General features: G+C 46.9%; 1 protein-coding gene across 1 annotated transcript in view; it reads left to right on the forward strand.

The window, feature by feature from the left end:
- Window positions 1–21,258, forward strand: part of LOC109517569 (dynein, axonemal, heavy chain 7) — a 50,217-nt gene that overhangs the window by 12,317 nt on the left and 16,642 nt on the right. The window contains 31 exon segments of the mRNA XM_019872795.1: window positions 557–743; window positions 3,114–3,307; window positions 3,660–3,858; window positions 3,945–4,085; window positions 4,874–5,086; window positions 5,164–5,273; window positions 5,712–5,880; window positions 6,549–6,651; window positions 6,846–6,973; window positions 7,150–7,362; window positions 7,690–7,788; window positions 8,298–8,546; window positions 9,664–9,813; window positions 10,736–10,918; window positions 11,031–11,207; window positions 11,330–11,461; window positions 12,283–12,504; window positions 13,441–13,638; window positions 13,792–13,947; window positions 14,028–14,196; window positions 14,661–14,787; window positions 15,225–15,444; window positions 15,528–16,154; window positions 17,078–17,323; window positions 17,449–17,678; window positions 18,320–18,650; window positions 18,779–19,125; window positions 19,717–19,897; window positions 20,030–20,215; window positions 20,620–20,783; window positions 20,986–21,140. Coding sequence (XP_019728354.1) covers window positions 557–743; window positions 3,114–3,307; window positions 3,660–3,858; window positions 3,945–4,085; window positions 4,874–5,086; window positions 5,164–5,273; window positions 5,712–5,880; window positions 6,549–6,651; window positions 6,846–6,973; window positions 7,150–7,362; window positions 7,690–7,788; window positions 8,298–8,546; window positions 9,664–9,813; window positions 10,736–10,918; window positions 11,031–11,207; window positions 11,330–11,461; window positions 12,283–12,504; window positions 13,441–13,638; window positions 13,792–13,947; window positions 14,028–14,196; window positions 14,661–14,787; window positions 15,225–15,444; window positions 15,528–16,154; window positions 17,078–17,323; window positions 17,449–17,678; window positions 18,320–18,650; window positions 18,779–19,125; window positions 19,717–19,897; window positions 20,030–20,215; window positions 20,620–20,783; window positions 20,986–21,140 — 6,206 coding nt within the window.

The raw sequence follows: 21,258 nt of genomic DNA on the forward strand, positions 1-21,258 counted from the left end.
ATGAAGACATTGCCAAATTTTCAAATTCTTCCATGTACAAGTTGGCCACAATGGGAGACACAGGGGATCCCATGGCCCATCCAAAGACCTGGTGGTAAAACGTGTCCCTGAATTTGAAGTAAGTTGTGTTGAGGCATATTTCTAACAGTTCACAAATGTGTTCCGGCAACAGTTTAGTTCTTTCAGCTAGCGTTTTGTCATCTAAAAGTTTTCTTCTAACAGCCTCTACAGCCCTGGCTGTGGGCACCGAGGTGAACAGGGCTGTGACGTCGAAAGAAACGATTGTTTCGTCATTCTCTACTTTTAAGTCCCTAATTTTGTTGACAAATTCACCTGTGTTTTCAACATTGTGTTAGCTTTGACGTGACAGTGTCTGAAGTAGTTTGGCGATTGCTTGAAAGTGGTGGACCTTCACCCGGCCGATATGTCAGTCATGGGCAGAGAAACTCAGTGTGGGGTTGGGATTCTGGACGTTGGGCAGAAATAAATTCACTTTAAAAAAAAAAAAATTGGCAGAGAACAAAAGGCCGTGAAGATTATGTTGTTGTCCTTGCAGCAATTGGGAGGGCACGTTGCTGCTTCTCCAGGAGATCCTGGACGAATGGCTGAAGGTTCAGTCCACGTGGCTTTACCTGGAGCCCATCTTCAGCTCGCCCGACATCATGGCTCAGATGCCCGAAGAGGGACGGCGCTTCACCAATGTGGACAAAACCTGGAAGGACACCATGAAGCAAGTTGCTGCGGTAAGTGCGCATGGCGCCGTATCACCCTCTCCCCATGCCAGCCCCAAGCCGTCCAAGCATCCGTTTACCATAACGCTCGTTAGCTATGAGCCTTTCATAGACAACGTCAGGCGACGAGTTGCAGGACACATACGAATTGCACGACACATACCCTTAAGAGTCTTTTATGAACCAAACATGCTTGCTTTGAATAGTAGTGGGAAAAGTGTGAATTTACAGATTTTCTTTTTGGGGGATTTTTTTTTTTAGGGTAACCCAGCAGCCGGGATTGTAACACCTTCCTGGACTCAATCAATAATTGGAATCAAATTCCACAAATATACTGAGAAAAGCTTTGCATTCCACCGTGAGAGCCTCAACGTGATATAATTACAAAAGTAAGGCATTACCCCCGACACTGCTGAAGAAGCCAAATGAGCCTTGAACTTGGCCAAGGTGACTTTTTTTTTGGAACCCAAAAGAAAATGGATTCCCTAGCTTGGCCAAACCAGATACACATACAAAGACGTGATTGGGTGTGAATGGGCTGTATAGTTTGATCGAATATGGCCATCTGATAAACAGATTTCATCAAACTTGTCTTTTGTTGTTGAGGACAATAAGGAAGAAGCTTGGATTTTATGCATTTAGTCAGCGGAAAGCTAAGTGCTAATGCATTAATGGAAGCATTATGTGCCATAATGGTGTTTTTATGCAGCCCTCAGATAGTGGGGTGGTGCGGCGGGGGGCAGAAAATGGCCTGAGCCGATTGGGCAACGTGGCAATCTTTGTCTTTTTCATTGTGCCACACTTGTGCTCCACGTCGCACAGCATTGTCCACGTGCAAATGTGGGTGCGTAATAGAGAGTCCGCAATTCATCACGGGCTCTTATTGCGGCATTATTGAGAGAGCCCCATCACTCTTTTAGCAAACAATATGGCAGTTGGCATCTCATTAGGGTGGGTGATGGCATGCTGCATTGTTAAAGTTAAATAGGTTCATGGGGGAAAAAATGGGATGTGCTTCTATTATTATTTTCAATTGTCTATGCAGCAGTGGCTAAATGGCGTATTAGGAAAAGACAAATGCAAAATGGGGGAAATTGTTGCAGTGGTGGTTTGTTATCATCACATTCTAGCATTAGCATACAGTATGGAAAAGAAATCGGCAACAAATATGCCTTATTCTGAGAAATCCTACAGTATGCGGCCACTTGAAGGTGATGCTGATCGGATTTTAATGAAAAAAGCTTATGTATAAAAACTTTATTGGGTTTTTGTACATACTAACACCAAAGACAAAGAAATAGGCTTGGCCAGTCATTTTATTGTTGTGCTCCTATTGGCTCGGCGGCACAAAGTATCTAGGTCTATGTAGTTCACGATGCTGTGTTCTGCTGAACCATGCGAAAAAACATGTCATAAGACTTAATATTGAGTCACTTACCGTTACTTGCTAATGCATGCATACGTTGTGAATCGAGTTAATTTGTGGAGGAACTCAAGCATTTGCGTTCCCCTTTATCTGGTTATTAGCATGGGTCTTTAGATCGGTGGCCAAAACCTGCCTAATTCAAATTAAATTGTACAAATAAACTAACCACCAGAGGGTGCTAGAACTGCACAAATGGAAAACATTCTGGCCTTTTTAACACTTGTGATGCTTGTAATATTGTGACATGGGAGAGTAAAAACAACAACAACAAAAAACAGATCAGCATGAAACGTGGGAGGTTGAGATGTCGAACACGAGAGAGCCGAGAGAAGCTAGAATGTGACGGCTGCGCCGGGTGCCGTCCTCAAAAGAGTTTGCAAAGGGTAACAACGTGCTCAGTGGAACTGAAACCAGATGCATCAATTTCAGGCGAAAGCTCGGACTCGGCGTCAAATAGAAATTATAGATTTTGTCTGGAAGGTGCGCCGTTATCTCCACTTGCAAAGAAAATGAGGCCACCGAGGGGCAGGGAGACCACACACAAATGCGGGTATCAGCACGCGTCTTTGTCATGGATTCGCCTTACAAAATGAAGGAGATGCTTTCTTTTTTAGTCACTTGATTACTTTCATTGTGCTGGAGAGAGTCTGCATTTTTCCACAGTTTCAAACAACCCGCACTTTTGCCATAACAGTGGGCGACGAATCTTGAGGTTGAGCAAGACGAGTGGTTTCTAGGGAAGTGGAGCCTGGAGTGTGAAAAAAATAAGCGTCAGTATAGATAATAATAGGAGTTTCACTCATGGCGGCAGCACTTCATGCCCTTCAAAGATAAGCATGTGGCGCATGCAGCGAACACGTGCCATTTTTGGTTTACAAAAATACAGAGCCCAAAATTTGTCGTAACATTCCCATGGCTGCCATGTCAAAGTCTGGTGTCGTTTTTCCACTCGGCAGGACAAGCACGTGTTGGCCGTCATCAAAATCAATCAAATGCTGGACAGGCAAAAGAAGTCCAACGAGCATCTGGAGATGATCCTCAAAGGACTCAACAACTACTTGGAAAAGAAGCGTCTCTACTTCCCTCGCTTTTTCTTCCTGTCCAACGAGGAGCTGCTGGAAATCCTCTCCGAGACCAAAGACCCCACGAGGTAAACAAGACAATACCATGGTCAAAAGGCTCAGTTTATTGATGGTGCGCAAACACATTTTTCCCCAACGTTTCCCATGTTTTGAACAACAAATATCCAAACTCCCAAAATAACGTTCGCATTTGATCATTTTCCTCATCCTTCCGGTTTTCTCAACTGATTCAAACCATTCCAAGGCCATATTCTGCCATTCCTTCAACACGTATATGGCTTTTCATACTCAGGTTGCCATCTTGTTAAATGTTAGCATGTTAGCATGTGATCAGTTCTCCTTGTGTTTGTACTCTACAGTCTACATTTTCCATGGATTAACATTCTCCATGAAACGACGCTCTTCTTTGCTTGTATTCAGGGTCCAGCCTTTCTTGAAAAAGTGTTTCGAGGGCATTGCTCGCGTGACCTTCACCGAAGACCTCGACATCACTCACATGAAGAGCAGCGAGGGAGAAGAAGTCCAGCTTGTCGACATCATTTGCACTCCCAATGCCCGTGGCCAGGTGGAAAAATGGCTTCTGGAGCTGGAGAACGACATGATTGCGTCTCTGCATAAGGTGCCCTTTTTTTCTGCCTTTTTGCTATCCGGAGCTGGACTGATTTGTTTCACTGGCCAACTGCTGCCCACCTCGATCTATCGCAGGTCGTCGGGGAAGCTATCATTGCGTACCCCAAAGCTTTGCGGATCGACTGGGTGCGCTCGTGGCCCGGCCAGGCAGTCCTGTGCGTCTCACAAGTCTACTGGACCAAGGATATCCACGACGCCATTAAATCAGGACAGAAGGTGAGCCTGCAGACAGTGAGATGGGGGTGAAATGAGACAGAACGCACCAAGGCAATGAATTTGTCAATAATGAAGCTCCAAGATGCAGGCGATGACCACATCGCTGTTAAGTTGTGATGACGCGGCCACCTACCTTTTGCAGTCGCTTCCATCGACTTGCTGGACTGTGGGGACGGTGTTCTTTGGGTCACACTGTCGGACTTGTTTGACCTCCAAACACGGCCGTTCGAGTCATCAACTTTGTTTTCAATGGAGCGCGGCACTCTCTTGAGGCAGTCGGATGTTCAGTGGCAAACTTAAGAGGACCCGATGAAAAGTCTTGCTTATCTTGTGCCACTTTGGGCACCAGTCAATTTGTGGGAGGCACAATTCTTGCTGAGCTGCAGCAGATGAAAGAATTCACTCAATAAAATGCACAACACGCGACAACTTGTTATGGGAATCGGTAAACTAGCATGGTAATTGGAAATGTCTTTGTATGTGAGCAGCATGGGATCAGAAGATTTTTCTCCCTTTGTAACTGGTTACACTGTCACATTTGCCTGCAATTTTTGCTATTCGGCCCTGGCAGCATGCTCTCCGCTTTGTGCAGCGAGACAGTTAACAGCATGAAGAAAAGAAAGCTCCAGATGCATCCTCGATGGATGTTTCTTCTTATTTATCACAACTATTGGTTCATTCTCGAGAGGATCTTGACGGTTACGGACAAATTAGCGGCAGCTGAACTCAGAATATGACTTCACACAGTCGGACGTCACATCTTGGCTTCGTCTTGACCCTCTCCTCAGGCCCTGGACGCCTACCTGGCTCAAAATAACCGACAGATTGATGACATCGTGGAGCTGGTGCGGGGCAAGCTGTCCAAACAGAACCGGGTCACTCTGGGAGCTCTCGTGGTACTCGACGTCCACGCCCGCGATGTGCTGGCCTTGCTGGTGCAAAAGGGAATCAGCGACGAGCACGACTTTTTGTGGCTCAGCCAGCTGCGCTACTACTGGGTGGTACGTAACACGTTCATTTTTGAAAATCGTCAATGTCAAGAAACACCCAGCGGGCTGACTTGTGCTACGTTGTGCAGGAAAATGATCTGCAGACAAAGATGATCAATGCAGGTTTGCCGTATGGTTACGAGTACTTGGGCAACACCCCTCGTCTGGTCATTACCCCGCTGACTGACCGCTGCTACCGGTAAAGCTGCCACCTTCTTTTACTAGGCAATCCCTCTGTGACAGAGCTGCCCAAGTCCGGTCCTCGAGCGCCCCAACCGAGCCCTAGTTTTAGACGGCGCCCTCTTTCAATACAGCTGATTCAAATGAGCAGGATCGTTATCAGGCTTTTGCAAAGCTTGATGATGAGCTGATTGTTTGAATCTGGTGAGTTGGAGGATGGAGACATCTGAAGCAGGTTGGATGGGGGCTCAAGAGGAGGACTTGGGTTTCCCTGCTCTCCTCATTGGCACAGTCGCACTACCTCAGAATTCTTTTAAAATTCAGCCCCGACGCTGATGGGCAATTTGAAATTTGGTATCCATGGATTTCATGAGTAGACCCACGAAAAAGAGGGCACAGTTTGACCAAACAACATTGCCTTTTTCATCACATTGACTCAATTCACCTTTTCGTTCAGCACCTTGTTTGGCGCCCTCCATCTCCATTTGGGTGGAGCCCCAGAGGGCCCGGCAGGCACAGGAAAAACGGAAACCACCAAAGACTTGGCCAAGGCTGTCGCCAAGCAGTGTGTGGTCTTCAACTGCTCCGATGGACTCGACTACATCGCGCTCGGAAAATTCTTTAAAGTGAGTACCATTCTCTTTTGCTGAACTGTATTGTTACAATTTGCATAATAGCGCCCTCATTCCAAGTTCCCCATGATTCGTAGCCAGGTTGGCAAAGATCTGTTATTTTCAGGTCACGGCCTGTCAGAAGCTCTCCCCTTTCAGGTTCATTAGGTAAGCAGAGCTGCATCGGGTTTTCTTGGCTGCACAAGCGTTAGCTTCTAATAAGCAGCACAGACTTGATTGCTCGTTCATATGCTCAGTGTCAAAGGGATGGTGGGGTGGGTATTTGGTGATTTGTCCACTGTATGTACTCTAAAGTGCTGCCCCCTTGGGTGAAAATGCTTTCATCATCTTGACACGTGCTAGTTTTCCTCCTACTACATTGTGGGCTCTGCTTTCTCAAGTAGAAGCTGCTGGGAGTCTCAAAGCCCAGGCCGGCACCCGGTTGTCATAGTAACAAAAGCCTGATTCCCCATTGGCAAAGAATTTCCCTGTCGACACACACACACACACACACACACACACACACACACACACACACACACACACACACATACTCATTTCAGAAAGACAGAAATAGGAATACATCTCTGAAGTGTTGTGAATTGTGAAAGAAAAACACATAATAATGTATGTGTCCTTCAAATTTCTCTGACATGTATGATCTTGAATGCATCTGTGACCAGGGCCTTTTGTCTTGTGGAGCCTGGGCCTGCTTTGACGAGTTTAACAGAATTGACTTGGAAGTGCTGTCCGTGGTGGCTCAGCAGATCCTCACGATACAGAGAGGTTGGTTTGTTTCATATGTCAATCATTTCCCCACTCAAAATTCAAAAAGTCTCCTTTGTAATATTCCATCCTTACTCCAAAACGGAAGTTGAGTTTTTCAGTGACGAACAGAGGTTAGGTTGAGAAGCAGTCGGCTTGTGCGTTATCGATGTATCGAGATGGTCACGAACCGCTGTGCCACTGCCACACTTCAGGAATCGCTGCCCATGCCAAGCTGCTGATGTTCGAAGGAACAGAACTGTCCCTGGACCCGTCCTGTGCCGTGTTCATCACCATGAACCCCGGTTACGCCGGGCGCTCCGAACTTCCGGACAATCTCAAGGTATCTGCCGCTACCCAGGACTTGCGAGGGCCCGAACTTACCAATTTAGGGGCCACTGCAGGGTTGATTTTCACTTCATGTTGCGATCTAAAATTGTGAGCCAAAGAGCCTCGGTCACTCGTCAGCCATGTGTTGAACGGGACAAACATTCAATCACACATATCGATGCCAATCAGGCGCTGTTCAGGACCGTGGCCATGATGGTACCGGACTACGCCTTGATCGCGGAGATCGTGCTCTACTCGTGCGGCTTTGTGACCGCGCGGCCCCTCTCGGTGAAGATTGTGGCGACCTATCGCCTGTGCTCGGAGCAGCTTTCGTCGCAGCATCACTACGACTACGGGATGAGGGCCGTCAAGTCCGTGCTGACTGCCGCAGGAAACCTCAAGGTAGGCGTGGTCACGCCCATTGTTTGTGGTGGTAATCGCAAACACAATTCGTAGCATTTATTTTATTGGCAGTGTGTAAAAAAGTAAAGCTTGAAACAGGCCCCTGCACCCTTTTTCATGTGAAACCCTCACAATGAAGGTCACATTTGAGATTCCAGTAGAAAAAGCTTGACATTTTAGTGTTGCCCATCTATATACAAGCGGGGATATGTGCTTCCAATTTAGGCTGATCTGGGTCAAAGTAGGAGTCCTATATATTGGGCAAAATGGATGGATCGGCAGTCATGTGACATGCATTGTAGGGTGCTGATTTTTTTTGCATTGCAGCTTGCGTTTCCGGACGAGAACGAAGACACTTTGCTACTCAGATCCATTATTGATGTGAATCTTCCAAAGTTTCTGGCCCAGGACCTCCAATTGTTTGGGGTATGTAAAAAAAACAAAAACAAAAAAAAAAAACCTCCATCATTGCCCCACTCAAAAAAAAAAGAAAAAGTTTATTCTTGAAAACATACCTTTTGTAGAAAATGTCCTGTTGTATCACAATCTGCCTATTGATATTTTAGTCTTGCAGGGATATCTGATGGTTTCGCTGGCTTAATGCTAATGCTAACACATCATGGGAAGCCATAGACAGGTTAGCGAATCGCAGATGGTGGAGTTGTAACTGTTTTATTTTACACCAGACCCCAAATGTACAGTAGGCAGGTACTTTTTCAAATGGTATAAATTATTTAGCGCACCTTCAAGCTACAGTTTGGGAGCCACTGGTTTGAAAACACGTAGGTTGTATGTTTATTACATCCCAGTTTCATTGTCCAGTATGTGCCCATACAATGACAATAAAAGGCTTTCATTCTATTGAATCGCTTAAGAGCTTGTGTGTGTCCTATGTTTCAAATACTCTAGTCTTCCGGTTTTTGTCTTTCCGTCAGGGTATCACGTCGGACCTTTTCCCCGGCGTCACGCTCCCGAAACGAGACTACAGCACTTTGCTGGAAGCCGTCAAGGAAAACTGCGACATCATGAACCTGCAAGTTACCGACTTCTTCATCGAGAAGATCCTGCAAGTGTACGAGATGATGATCGTGAGGCACGGATTCATGCTGGTGGGCGAACCCTTCGGGGGCAAGACCTGTGCCTACCGTGTGCTCTCGGCGGCCCTTCACGACGTCTGCGTAAAGGTAGGGTAGCCGCTGAGCTGGAAAATGTACTCACACTCTGTACATTAAGTAGAAGTACAGATACTTGATCCAAAAAAAAAAGTCTCTGGTAAAAGGAGCAGTGTTGATTCGACTCCTTTGCTTAGATACAAGTTAAAAAATGAATACTGAAGTACAGAAACAAAAAGTCAAGTTAACATGGAGGCTTAGGAGTGCGATCCCCCTATCTGACTGCAGGCCAGAGGCAACAAATGGCTGACTGTGGTGATTTATAGAGTTGTCAGTAAAGATATTCTGGCAGAGGGCAAGTGAGGCCTGACGTGTAGTTTCGCCCTTCCTTTTTTTTTTGACTTTTGACATGTCACAAAGTGTTGATCAATAGCTGATGTAAATGCCTTCACTGCTCGCTTGGTTGCTCTTCCCCTTCTCATCCTCAGATTTCGACTCATGTATTCCACTGCCGTAACCCGGCCGATTTGTCAAGACCATCTTAACGAATAGTTTTTGATTGCCTGTTTATCAGGGAAACCTTCCAACGCTTGCTCGCTCCCAAAAAATGAAATCAAATTGTTTTGTGCTCAGTACCTAGTAAATATGTCCATCCAATTTGTCAAAGTTGTTGTGTTTGCCATCGCTATCAATCTGGCACAACTGGCGAGTTGTGTTGACATGGCTGAGTTGCAGCCCGGCGAGGAGACACGTGAAGGCCTGCTGATAGAACGTCAGGGAAAGCCGCATTCATCACTGTCTTCCTCTTCGCTGCGCAGCCACTTATCATGTCAAAAACAAACAAATGCCCCCCACCCCAAAAATTACATTTTCTCTTCTCTTTGTGGAACTTGTTCTATCATCGTCTTGAAATGTTGTCTACTGTATTGCTCTTTTGGCTTCTCATCCTGGATTTTTTGTGTCAAGCAGGCGGTCATCCTGACGTCAAATCTACGACAAAAGTTAAAAAGCCCATTTGCAACTCACCAATTCAGTTTATTTCATTCCGTGACCAAGCTCCTAATTTAATCTACTCCTTTGGGTATCAAGTCTTTGTTCCTTATCAAGACATATTGAAATGCCATTAATCCGTTCCAGTCCCCCTGGAAAACACCCTTTTTTTTTCCTTTGGAACTGTTTTCCTCATCAGGGCCTGATGGAGGAAAACGAAGTGCAGATCACAGTGATCAATCCTAAATCCATCACCATGGGACAACTGTATGGTCAGTTCGACCCAGTTTCTCACGAATGGTCCGACGGCATCCTGGCTGTCAGCTACAGAAACTTTGCCTCCTCGCAAGTAAGACAGTTCCTCTACTATGCACTGGTTATCACATCCCACACACACACACGCACACACACACACTAGATGGCTTCAGGTGAGCAGTCTTCTGTTGTCTTTTTGATGAGCACAAATCAAGATGCCATCCGCCACCCGATTTATCAGCTAACTTGTGTTAAGATCGCATGGGACTTAACGAAATGCGTCTGTCGAACCTTCTTCTGCCACCGCAACTTGTGACTCTCCATTCTTTTCTGACCTTCAAACAACGGAAAGACGTTGATTCAATATGCGCGAAGGATTAAAGGATTTAGTGGAAAATACAGTCGGCTCCTCTTGAGCTCTCTGAGTCTCTTTTTGGAAACTTTAAATCTCCATTAATACGTTACCCAAAAAATCTGTGTGTTTTAACACACGTAGGAGGGCTGTGTGAGCTCGCTTGCTTCTTCAATTTCTTTTCACAGTTAATCCAGTGCCAGGCCATGCATTTGCTACCCGGGCCTTCAGTGGGGGCTTATCGACTTAATCACGCCACCATTATGCATAGCTAGCATCAATACTATTAAAAAAAACAAAAACATCATATATACAGTATAAGCAAGCACACGACTGTTCCACATATCTGGAACACTTTTGGAACAGTTCGCAATCTCAAAACATCGTATTTAAATTTCAAGAAAATAGAACACATCCAACTCACCAAGCTGCTTGACATGGGCTGCAAGGTTAGTTAAAAAAGGTGAAGGTGTGCGGAGTGAGAAGTCAGGGTGCCGTCACTCCTAATACATTTATTTTGAGAGCACCAAAAGGTGCCGAGCCCGTTGTACTGTCCACGACCTCACGAAACACAGTCAGTCCGGTCCCTAACTTTTGAATGACAGAAACCAATGCACGTGCCATGTTGTCCCACCGTTTTTACGGCCCTCGCGTGTTTCGCCAGACCCCCGACAGAAAGTGGCTGATCTTTGACGGCCCAGTGGATGCCGTGTGGATCGAGAACATGAACACGGTGCTGGACGACAACAAGAAGCTATGTCTGATGAGCGGCGAAATCATTCAGATGTCCCCGCAGATGAGCCTCATCTTCGAACCCATGGACCTGGAAGTCGCATCACCGGCTACTGTGAGAGACCTTTTTCACAATTTCTGCACCTATGTTTTTTTTCTGCGCTCATATTAGCAGAACACATATCCCAGAAAGAATTCAATAGAAGGCAAATACTTGATGTTTGCAGGTGTCCCGTTGTGGAATGATCTACATGGAGCCGCACATGCTGGGCTGGCATCCTCTCATGCTGTCCTGGTTCAACGTCCTGCCCGGCACGGTCACGGCGGCCCACAAAGAGCTCATCGGAGGCCTTTTCGAACGCGTGCTGCCAGCCTGCCTGGAGCTGATTCGCAAAGCCACAACGGTGCCGTAAACTGGGACCTTGACTCCATTGTAGTCAGCTAAGCTTGCTTTGTTTTTGGAGCCCCGCCCCTCCTGGTGCGGCATCATCCAACGACAGCGCCTTTTTCATTTCCATTCTTTCAGGAGTTGTCGCCGACATCCGACAGCAATCTGGTCAAGTCTCTGATGAATTTGATGGACTGCATGATGGAAGAGTTTCACGACGCCGCTGTGATGAAGCGCATGAATGACAATGACATCTGCTCTTGGCTGGAGGTTCGTATGTCCAAGATTGACACGCCTGCGGGCAGCTTGGTGTGTGCTGTTCAATAATTCCGCTCGAATGTTTATTTGTGCAGCCCTTAATCACAAGATCCATCACAAGCCCACATTCATCTCACTTTAGCTGAAATTTCTCTGCGCTCGGGACCCCTACAGTAATAAATTTACCTTTTCAGTAGCCGAGCCCTTTCTTGTATTCCCGGTGTTTTTTTTTGCCCCGGTCTCATGTCTTTCAACCACTGCTTTCGTCCCCCCATGGAGCATGTCAGTGTAAAAAGCCAACCAACTTTGTCTCCCGTGTTTCCCAGCTGGTCATGGTTATGATAATCGGTCAATTAATCAACCTTTTAACGGCAGGAACTGCCATGGGACTGTAATTTGCAATTACCACAGAATTCCCGCTGTTCTTTTCCCTCCGCACAACAAAAACGTCTCCGCTGGTTCTACGCTTTAATGACTGCTCGGAACATTTATCCGATATTAATACTACAGTACACTCATTTGAACAATGATAGCAAACTTTGATACCATTATAGAACTTTGGAAGTAAATTCTGCAGTCTTTTGTGTCGTGGTTGCTCAATTATTTGTGGAATAGTCTTAAACACAACGGTAGTCTAGTTATTGGCTATCTGGAATGGAGCAATACTTCCAGTGGATATTTTATGATTTTTTTCCCCTTCATGATAACCCTAACCCCTAACCCGAACCCTAACCCCTGACCTGAACCCCGAACCCCTGAGTGTCTGAGTGACCGGTGGGGTTTGAAGACACTTTGTCTTCACATTGTTCAAGAAGACTTCATTCATCACACAGGGCATCTTCGTCTTCTGCCTGGTTTGGTCGGTGGGCGCCAGCTGCAACGATGCAGGCCGCCTGAAATTCGACCACATGGTCAGGGAGATACTGAGCGGTCCGCTTAGCGACGAGACCCGCTCGTCCCACGCCATCCTGACCACCGTGGGGCCGCCCGAAAAGCAGCTGACGGTGCCGTTGCCGACCGAGGACACGGTCTACCAGTACCGGTTCATGAAAGAGGTCTGTCTTCCTTCGCTGGAGAAGCTCGAAGGAACGTATCAAGGGGAAACTGACCAACGCTCCTGTTGGGTTCATTTGTTAGGCAAACCGAAAGTGCTCATGCATCAATGTGACCTGCGGTAAAATAAAAAAAAAAAAAAAAAACACACATTTTAAAATAATACACACAAGCAAATAAATTTATGTTTTAAATATTTATTAAAAAAAAAAAATAAAAAAAATTATATATACATTGGTTGAAAACAGGAAAACAATTTAGAAATCCTTTTAATAATTTGCCAAAATAAATACATATTCATTAAAAAAGGAGGGAACAAAGTAGGGCCAGCAGAATAGCTTCCATTTTGCTTTGATGTCAATTCGTTTTTAATCACCTTGTAAATTTGACCCTGAACACAACAGAAAGTTCATAAAAACATTGGAAATGTTGTCCCATCTGGACTACAAGGCAATTCTATTTGGAATAATTATGCTATGCAAATATACAAAACAGTTGTTATGAAGTAATAAAGGGACAAATAAATAAATAAATAAATAGGCCCAGCAGGTAAAGCTGACTTGGAAAAAACAAGAAAATTCAGGATTTTCAAACTCTGCATTGGTTGATGTAACAGCAGGTTTCATCAATACATTTTCACGTTATTATTCAATATTTAAATCTATTGAAATTGTGAACATAAATCGTATTGTTCATAAAAAAGTACTCAACTAAAAAAAACAAAAAAAAAGAAATGTCGCAATGAAAACAAACAAAAATGTCTCGGCGAGACGGCTCCTCTTCTTGTTCCCGTTGTTGACGACAGATGGAAAGGAGGCTTTGTGCTCAATGTGGCTCCAGCATCTTTGGCGTGTCTTTGCAACCGATCAATGGCCAGTCTGTGCACATTGTCCACAAAGGTGATGAGAAATGAACAGCCTTCCCCCAAACTCCTTCAGGGCCCGGGTAGATGGGAGCCATGGACGGAGGAGCTGAAGGGCGCCCCCCCGCTGTCCAAGGACATGGAGTTTAACGAGATCATCGTGCCCACGGAGAACACGGTGCGCTACATGGCGCTCATGAAGCTCCTGGTCACCAACCAGAAGCCCACCATCTTCATCGGCCCCACCGGCACCGGCAAGAGTGTTTACATCACCGTAAGTGCTGTCTCAATTACGCGACTGCCGCTCTGGTCATGCAACGATGTACGTTCGTATTTTTAGTTTTATTTTTGTGTGGATAACGCAGCGTGTTTTATTTTATTTGTCGTTTGTGTGCCTATTTGTTGTGAATGTTGACTTTCCCTGCAGGATTTCCTGCTGAATCATGTGGACAAGGAGGTGTACAACCCGTTGTTTATCAATTTCTCAGCCCAGACCACAGCCGCCCAGACTCAGAATATTATCATGTCCAAGCTGGACAAGCGGCGCAAAGGAGTCTTTGGTCCTCCCATGGGGCAGAAAATGGTATGAGTTGACTGACACGCAGTCATTGCAAGTAAACACGCTGCTGTCATTTACTGTGGTGTGGTGTGTTTTTGGATCAGGTGATATTTGTGGATGACGTGAACATGCCTGCCAGGGAGGTGTATGGCGCCCAGCCCCCTGTGGAACTGCTGCGCCAGTGGCTCGACCACTGGAACTGGTACGACCTGAAGGACTGCGCCATGATTAAGCTGGTGGATATTCAGGTCATGTGTGCCATGGGCCCGCCTGGTGAGTAGTGCATGTTGAAGCCACTGAGAAGGATGGCAGGAGGAGACCGTGATATGTCTCGCTGTCACAGAAAATGTGGAATACTAAAACAATTTTCCCCCAAATTTTTTGAATGTAGGGGGGAAAAAAAAATTTCGAAGGATGTCCTGAAATTGCGGAACAGTTTGAAGCCCGAAAGGCTTCAGTGTAGAAATTGGTGGAATGTGATAACGAGTTCACTCCGTTGTCCTGAATGAGCTGAGCAATTTGAAATTCCTTGTTGTCACGGTGATGTGGAATCCTGAAAAATGTGACAATTGGCGACACGTTCTGTGTGTGTGTCATGAATAAACTGAGCAGTTACAAGTCGGAATGCTTTGAGTGTGTTGAGGAAAAAAAAGGTGCAAAATGGGTGAAATATTCAAAATGAATGATAATTCTCAATTGACGTTGCAGCTTTGAGTCCTTGTTATGTCGTTCCCCAGGTGGAGGGCGAAATCCCGTGACGCCGCGTTACCTGCGCCACTTCAACATGCTTACCATTAACGATTTTGACGAGAAGACCATGTATACCATATTCTCCAGGATCATACACTGGCACTTTGCCATACGGTAACTACACACACATTTCAAAGCAAATGAAAGCAATGAAATGTCTGAAATGACTAAAAGACCGTCTAGTGAAATTGATTTGAAATGTTTTTCAAAGACCTCAATCAAGGGTATGTTAGGGGAGAAAAACCTGGCTGGCATTGGCACTCACGGCCGACTTCACTTCTCTTGCCAGCTCATTCCTTTTGTGTGCAGCATAACCACTGAATGCCGCTTCACCATGTTTGCATTGAACTAAATGGGTTTATATTCAGTCAACATTTCTTTAATGTATTCAGGACTCAAACCATTCAGTGAATTATAGACCAGTAGCAGAATTTTAAAACGTATTCTACAGCTGACTGACTGGGAGCCACCCGAAAGCCTTTCGGACTGGAGTCATGTGTTCTGATTGCACTAGCAAGCTACAAGCAATTTGCCAATGTTTCCCTTTTTAGGTTTTCTTTCCCGAAGCCATTTGCGTCGCTGACCGCTCAGATTGTGAGGGGCACCATGTCCGTGTACAAGGAAGCAACCAAAAACCTCCTGCCCACCCCTCAAAAGTCCCACTACTTGTTCAACCTCCGTGACATTTCTCGCGTCATCCAGGGCATCTGCTTGTCGCGCCCCGATACTGCAGAGGATCCGTCCATCATCAAACGACTCTGGGTGCATGAGGTAGGACAGGACCGGAAAACGGAATATCAAAAGTTTGCAAGTGGCCGTATCTGTTTCCCTCATCCACCGCGGTCGTCCTTCAGGTCCTGAGGGTGTACTACGATCGTCTCGTCCAAGACTCGGACCGCTCGTGGCTCGTGAGCCATTTGCATGAGGTGTTCAAAGCTCACATGGAGGTGAACTTCCATCAGCTCTTCCAGAATCTGGACCAGGACCAGGATGGAGAGGTCACCGAGGACGACCTGCGCAGCCTGATGTTCTGCGACTTCCACGACCCCAAGGGTGACGACCGCAGCTACCGCGAGGTGCTGGACCTGGATCAGCTGCGGCAAGTTGTGGAGTCGCACCTGGATGAGTACAACACCATCAGCAAGGCGCCCATGAACCTGGTGCTGTTCCGCTTCGCCATTGAGCACGTCTCCCGCATCTCCCGCATCCTCAAGCAACCCAGCGGACACGCCCTTCTGGTGGGCGTGGGCGGCAGCGGGCGGCAGTCCCTGACCCGCTTGGCGGCCCACATGGCCGAGGCGGAGCTCTTCCAGGTGGAGATCTCCAAGACCTACGGCATGGTGGAGTGGCATGACGACCTGAAGCTGATCATGACCAGGTCCACGTCGGGCGAAGCTCACGGCGTCTTCCTCTTCACCGACACCCAGATCAAAATGGAGTCCTTCCTGGAGGACATTGGTAACATGCTGAACACGGGCGAGGTAAGTGAAAGGGGTTCATGTCGGTGGGCAAGGTCAGGGTTAGGGCTTGAACCCGCCTCAGTGGATGGCCGTCGGCCCCTGGTTTTGCAGCGATTCGAATTGCAGCCGAATGATGTCACAGAATTGCAGATGGAGCTGCCAATCAAAAATGCCACCTGGTCATATCGCATGAGCTTTCCCAACAGAATTATACGTTTCAGTTAGAAGCGAGACTCAGGTGGCCGCCACCAAGCCTTACCAATTACGGAATTTTCGCTGACGGGAGGAATCCAATTTCTTATGCTGTCACAGATAAAAATGGTCCAGACACATCGCTGCAGCCAGCTGTAACCATCAAAAAAACTGCACTCACAATCTGGCAGGAACGCTTTACTATATTTGTATAATATATCAACATTTTTATCTGTACATCACCCAAACAAATCTCTATAATGTGGATCGTAATAGAGAGTCTCTGTCACCAAAAATGCACGCAAGCTTTCACAACAGAAATTAAGTTGAAAAAAAGAGCGTGTTCAGAATATATCGTACGTTTTACAATATTACTTACCAGTAACTATATTTAGAATTCCACATGTACCTGTGGATGAAAAAGCAAAGCGTGGAGAGTCTTTGTCATGGATAGGCATGCGTACAGCCAACGAATAGGGCCAACCGCCACTCAACTGTCCTCGCTCTTTCTTTACTTGTCGTCCGTTTGTCTTAGTATTATTATAAAATAGTGATATTGGCAATCGTCTTCTTCCGTGAAAAGTAAAAATGTGGTAGAACACATTGCATGTGACTCCTCCAAATGTTTTCTCGTAAGCACACCAGGATCGCAGTTGTAAGGCAGCAGTTTTTCTTTTTGCGCCGTCGTGCTGCAAAATTAGCAAAATGTTTGACAAGTCGATGCGGTTTGTTCCCCTGGGTCGGTTTTCCAGGTGCCGAACCTGTTTGCAGTTGACGAGAAGCAAGAGGTGATTGAGAAAATGCGAGTGCTGGACCGCCAGCGCGAACGCGAGAAGCAGACGGACGGCAGCAACTTGGCGCTCTTCAACATGTTTGTGGAGCGCTGCCGCTCACAGATGCACATCGTTTTGGCCATGAGTCCCATCGGAGACGCCTTTCGGAACAGGCTCAGGCGCTTCCCGGCGCTCATCAACTGCTGCACCATTAACTGGTTCCAGGTCGGCACTGCCATGTTAAATAGCCCTTGATTTCATGTGTGCTAATTAGTGCATCAGATGAACTATTGCACATCTGCGTTTTTGCTTTTGTCGAATGAATGAATTATATCGCCCCGCCCATCCAGACGTGGCCCGAGGACGCTTTGCAGGCGGTGGCCTGTCGCTTCTTGGAGGACGTGGAGATGTCGGACGAGCACCGGGAGGGCTGCATCGACATGTGCAAGACTTTCCACACCTCCACCATCCAGCTGTCCGCTCGCTTCATGGACGAGCTCCAACGGCACAACTATGTCACCCCCACTTCCTATTTGGAGCTCATCTCCACCTTCAAGACTTTGCTGAACGCCAAACGAGCGTAAGGTCACAATCTGTGAGCATATCCTGCTCTGCCGTTTTGAAAAAAGATGATATCTACCATTTAAATGAGGTGCTTGGTAAAACAAAACAAAAAGTTCTAGACTGTAATGTACTTAGGTCCATAAATATTGGGACATGGACACAATTTTAGCCCCTTTCACACCAACAAGCCCGGTACTGGGAGTTCCTGATTTTATTTTAGTTTGCGTTCACATCATTTTTTTGGCTCCAAACACCGCCTCAGTGGATTTAAAATGAAACAAACAAAATGTGCTTTTACTGCAGACTTTCACCCTTCATTTGAGGGAATTTACATCCAAATCAGGTGTGCAGCATTTGAACAGTTTGTATGTCATGCCTCCCACTTTTTAAGGGGCCAGGTCCATGAGTAACTAACTCCATGTAAAAAAAAAAAAGAAAAGGAAAAAAAAAAAGAAAAAGGCGGTATTATTATGTCACATGTCACACTGATATTTGAACAGTTTGTATGTCAAGCCTCCCACTTTTTAAGGGGCCAGGTCCACGAGTAACTAACTCCTTTAAAAAAAAAAAAGAAAAGAAAAGAAAAAAGAAAAAAGGCGGTATTATTATGTCACATGTCACACTGATCCTTCTCATCCCCCGTCCGGTTGTGTCCAGTGAAGTGATGACGCAGAAAAGTCGCTACGTGGTGGGTCTGGAGAAACTGGAGTCGGCGTCGTCGCAGGTGGCCACCATGCAGGTGGAGCTGGAGGCGCTGCAGCCGCAGTTGATCGAGACGTGCAAGAAGGTGGACGAGATGGTGGTCCAGGTGGAGCGCGAATCGGCCGAAGCGGCCGAGACGGAGAAGGTGGTGAAGATGGACGAGGCCGTGACCAACGAGCAGGCCATGGCCGCCAAGGCCATCAAAGACGAGTGCGACGCCGACTTGGCCGTCACCATGCCCATCTTGGAGGCGGCGCTGTCGGCGCTGGATACGCTCACGCAGAACGTAAGCGCGGGCAAAATCCGCACCCTCACGAGTCGGCACATTCCAAATGACAATTTGAGTCTTGAAAATGAAATATTTTCCATCCAAGTCAAATGCCTGCATGCATGACATGACGTCTTTGTCTCCAGGACATCACTTTGGTCAAGTCCATGAAGAGCCCGCCCAGCGGCGTCAAGCTGGTCATGGAGGCCATCTGCATTCTGAAAAAGATCAAGGCCGACCGTGTGACCGACCCGTCCGGCAGCGGCAAAAAAGTGGAAGACTACTGGGGTCCCGCCAAAAAGCTCTTGGGCGACCTCAAGTTCCTGCAGAGCTTGCGCGACTTTGACAGGGACAACATCCCCGCCAACATCATGGCCGTCATCCGAGAAAGGTACATCAGCAACCCGGACTTTGTACCCGAGAAGATTCGGACCGCGTCCACCGCTGCCGAGGGCCTGTGCAAGTGGGTCTGCGCCATGGACAAGTATGACGGGTGCGTTCAACACACTTGTGTGAGTTCAACAAGCTCGCTTCGGGAAAGCCGTCGGGGCTTTTGTACCTTGGACTCGTGGTTTTGTCTTTTACCTTTGGATAAATCACAGTCTTGTGCTGAATGAGAGAGGTGAATATGTTTACAATTGTTGGCTTGTTGGAAGGAATCACTCTCAGCGCACTCCTCACCGCAGGATAATCACTCAACTCGCCTTTGCTAACTTTGATCTGAAGCAAGGAATCGGGCTCAAAATCTTGCCAATTATCGCTGCGTGTACCCCATTTGAAATACTGAATGTCTTTCACCTTTATAATGTTCGGCCCTGACACCTCAGGGTAATCACTCAGATTAAACTTTGATCTTTGATCTGAAGGGTCAAAGGCTCGGAAATTATCCCAATTATCTGAATGAGGGTACCCCATTTTAAATATTGAACTTCCATATCACTTCAGTTGACTGGCCATGGGAAGAAATCTTCCCTTATTATTGGCACGTGCATACTCCGGCTTGATGCGCACTCATCTATAGCCTTGGTCCGATTGAATTCAACTTAAAAGTGAGAAAATGACACGTGAGACGTGTGTGCCGCAGTGTGGCCAAGGTGGTGGCTCCCAAGAAGGAGAAATTGGCCCAGGCCGAGTCGGAGCTGGAGGTGGCCATGACGGCCCTGCAGAAGAAGCAGGCCGCCCTCAAAGAAGTGCAAGACGAAGTGGCCAAGCTCAATCAGATTCTGGACGCCAACAAAAAGAAGAAAATTGAACTGGAGAATCAGGTTCCTCATTTCTCCACCTGCTTGTAAAAATAATGGCTTCTCCGCTTTAGGGCTGAGCGAATCCCTTGAACTAGCCTGGCGCTCATCTGTTCCTGTCATGGTCTCACTCCCGACAATGTTTTTTTCCTCCAGGTGGATCTTTGCAAAAAGAAACTCGAGCGCGCCACGCAACTGATTGGCGGCCTGGGCGGAGAGAAGACGCGCTGGAACGAAATGGCGCTCACTCTGGGGAAACTCTACGAGAACTTGACCGGGGATATCCTCATCTCGGCGGGCATCGTGGCTTACCTGGGAGCGTTCACGTCCAGCTTCAGACAGGTGGCTGGACACACCAACACGCTGAAACTCACCTCTCCTGAGCAATTACGAGTCAAGTCATTTATTTATTTATTTATTTTTTTGCTGCCCCCTGCATTGAGTTGTTGAATTTTGTTTCAGAAACACGATTTTCCTCAAAGTAGCATGTTTTATTTGTGCTGGAACATACAAGGTAATCATCACAAACATGTTGGGGCATAGTTGTCATTTCACAACAACCTTCTCTGCGGTGTGTCCAATTTATATTTTCACTTTATTTGGACTTAAACAGCCCTGCCTCCTTCCGAGGACAATAACAACGAGTGCACTTGATCAGGATCTGTATCGGAGTAGGAGACTTCACGTACAGCACTGTGACATAAGAGGCGGCGGCCTGAATGCTGTCCATGTGTCACGTTGTCCAGGAGCAGATCGAGGAGTGGTCAGGACGATGTAAAGAAAAAGAGATTCCCTCCTCAGTCAACATGACTTTAACTACTTCTCTGGGGGAGCAAGTCAAAATTCGGGCCTGGACCATCGCTGGCCTGCCAACAGACAGCTTTTCCATTGACAACGGCATCATCATCTCGTGCGTATCCTCATTCGGGTGACAGGTGGCGTGAAGTGCGACACGTCGCTCGTCAAGCGAGGGGCACATATACACGCATGTAGTCACACTCGCATTCATATTCATATTGAGTCATGCTCACATGCCTGTTTTTTGGCACGTGTTGTTCCGGGATTGATATTCAATATGTTACCATTCCGCGTGTGTGCGTGTGCATACACAGCAACGCCAGGCGGTGGCCTCTGATGATCGATCCGCAGGGCCAGGCCAACAAATGGATCAAAAACATGGAGAAGGCGAACAGCCTGGCAATCATTAAACTGAGCGATCCCGGCTTTGTTCGCACCCTGGAGAACTGCATCCAGTTTGGAACGCCAGGTGAGCGAGCGCGACGGACGCCCTTTAGCAGCGCTCGGCAACCCGCCGCTCCTCTTTCATCCTTCTGCCGTGACTCCCGCTGTCAATTTAAATTTGGTGTTATTTTCCTTTGCGCGTT

Source organism: Hippocampus comes, unplaced genomic scaffold (genome assembly GCF_001891065.2).
Source record: "Hippocampus comes isolate QL1 unplaced genomic scaffold, H_comes_QL1_v1.1 scaffold242, whole genome shotgun sequence".
In the NCBI taxonomy this organism is placed as follows: domain Eukaryota; kingdom Metazoa; phylum Chordata; class Actinopteri; order Syngnathiformes; family Syngnathidae; genus Hippocampus; species Hippocampus comes.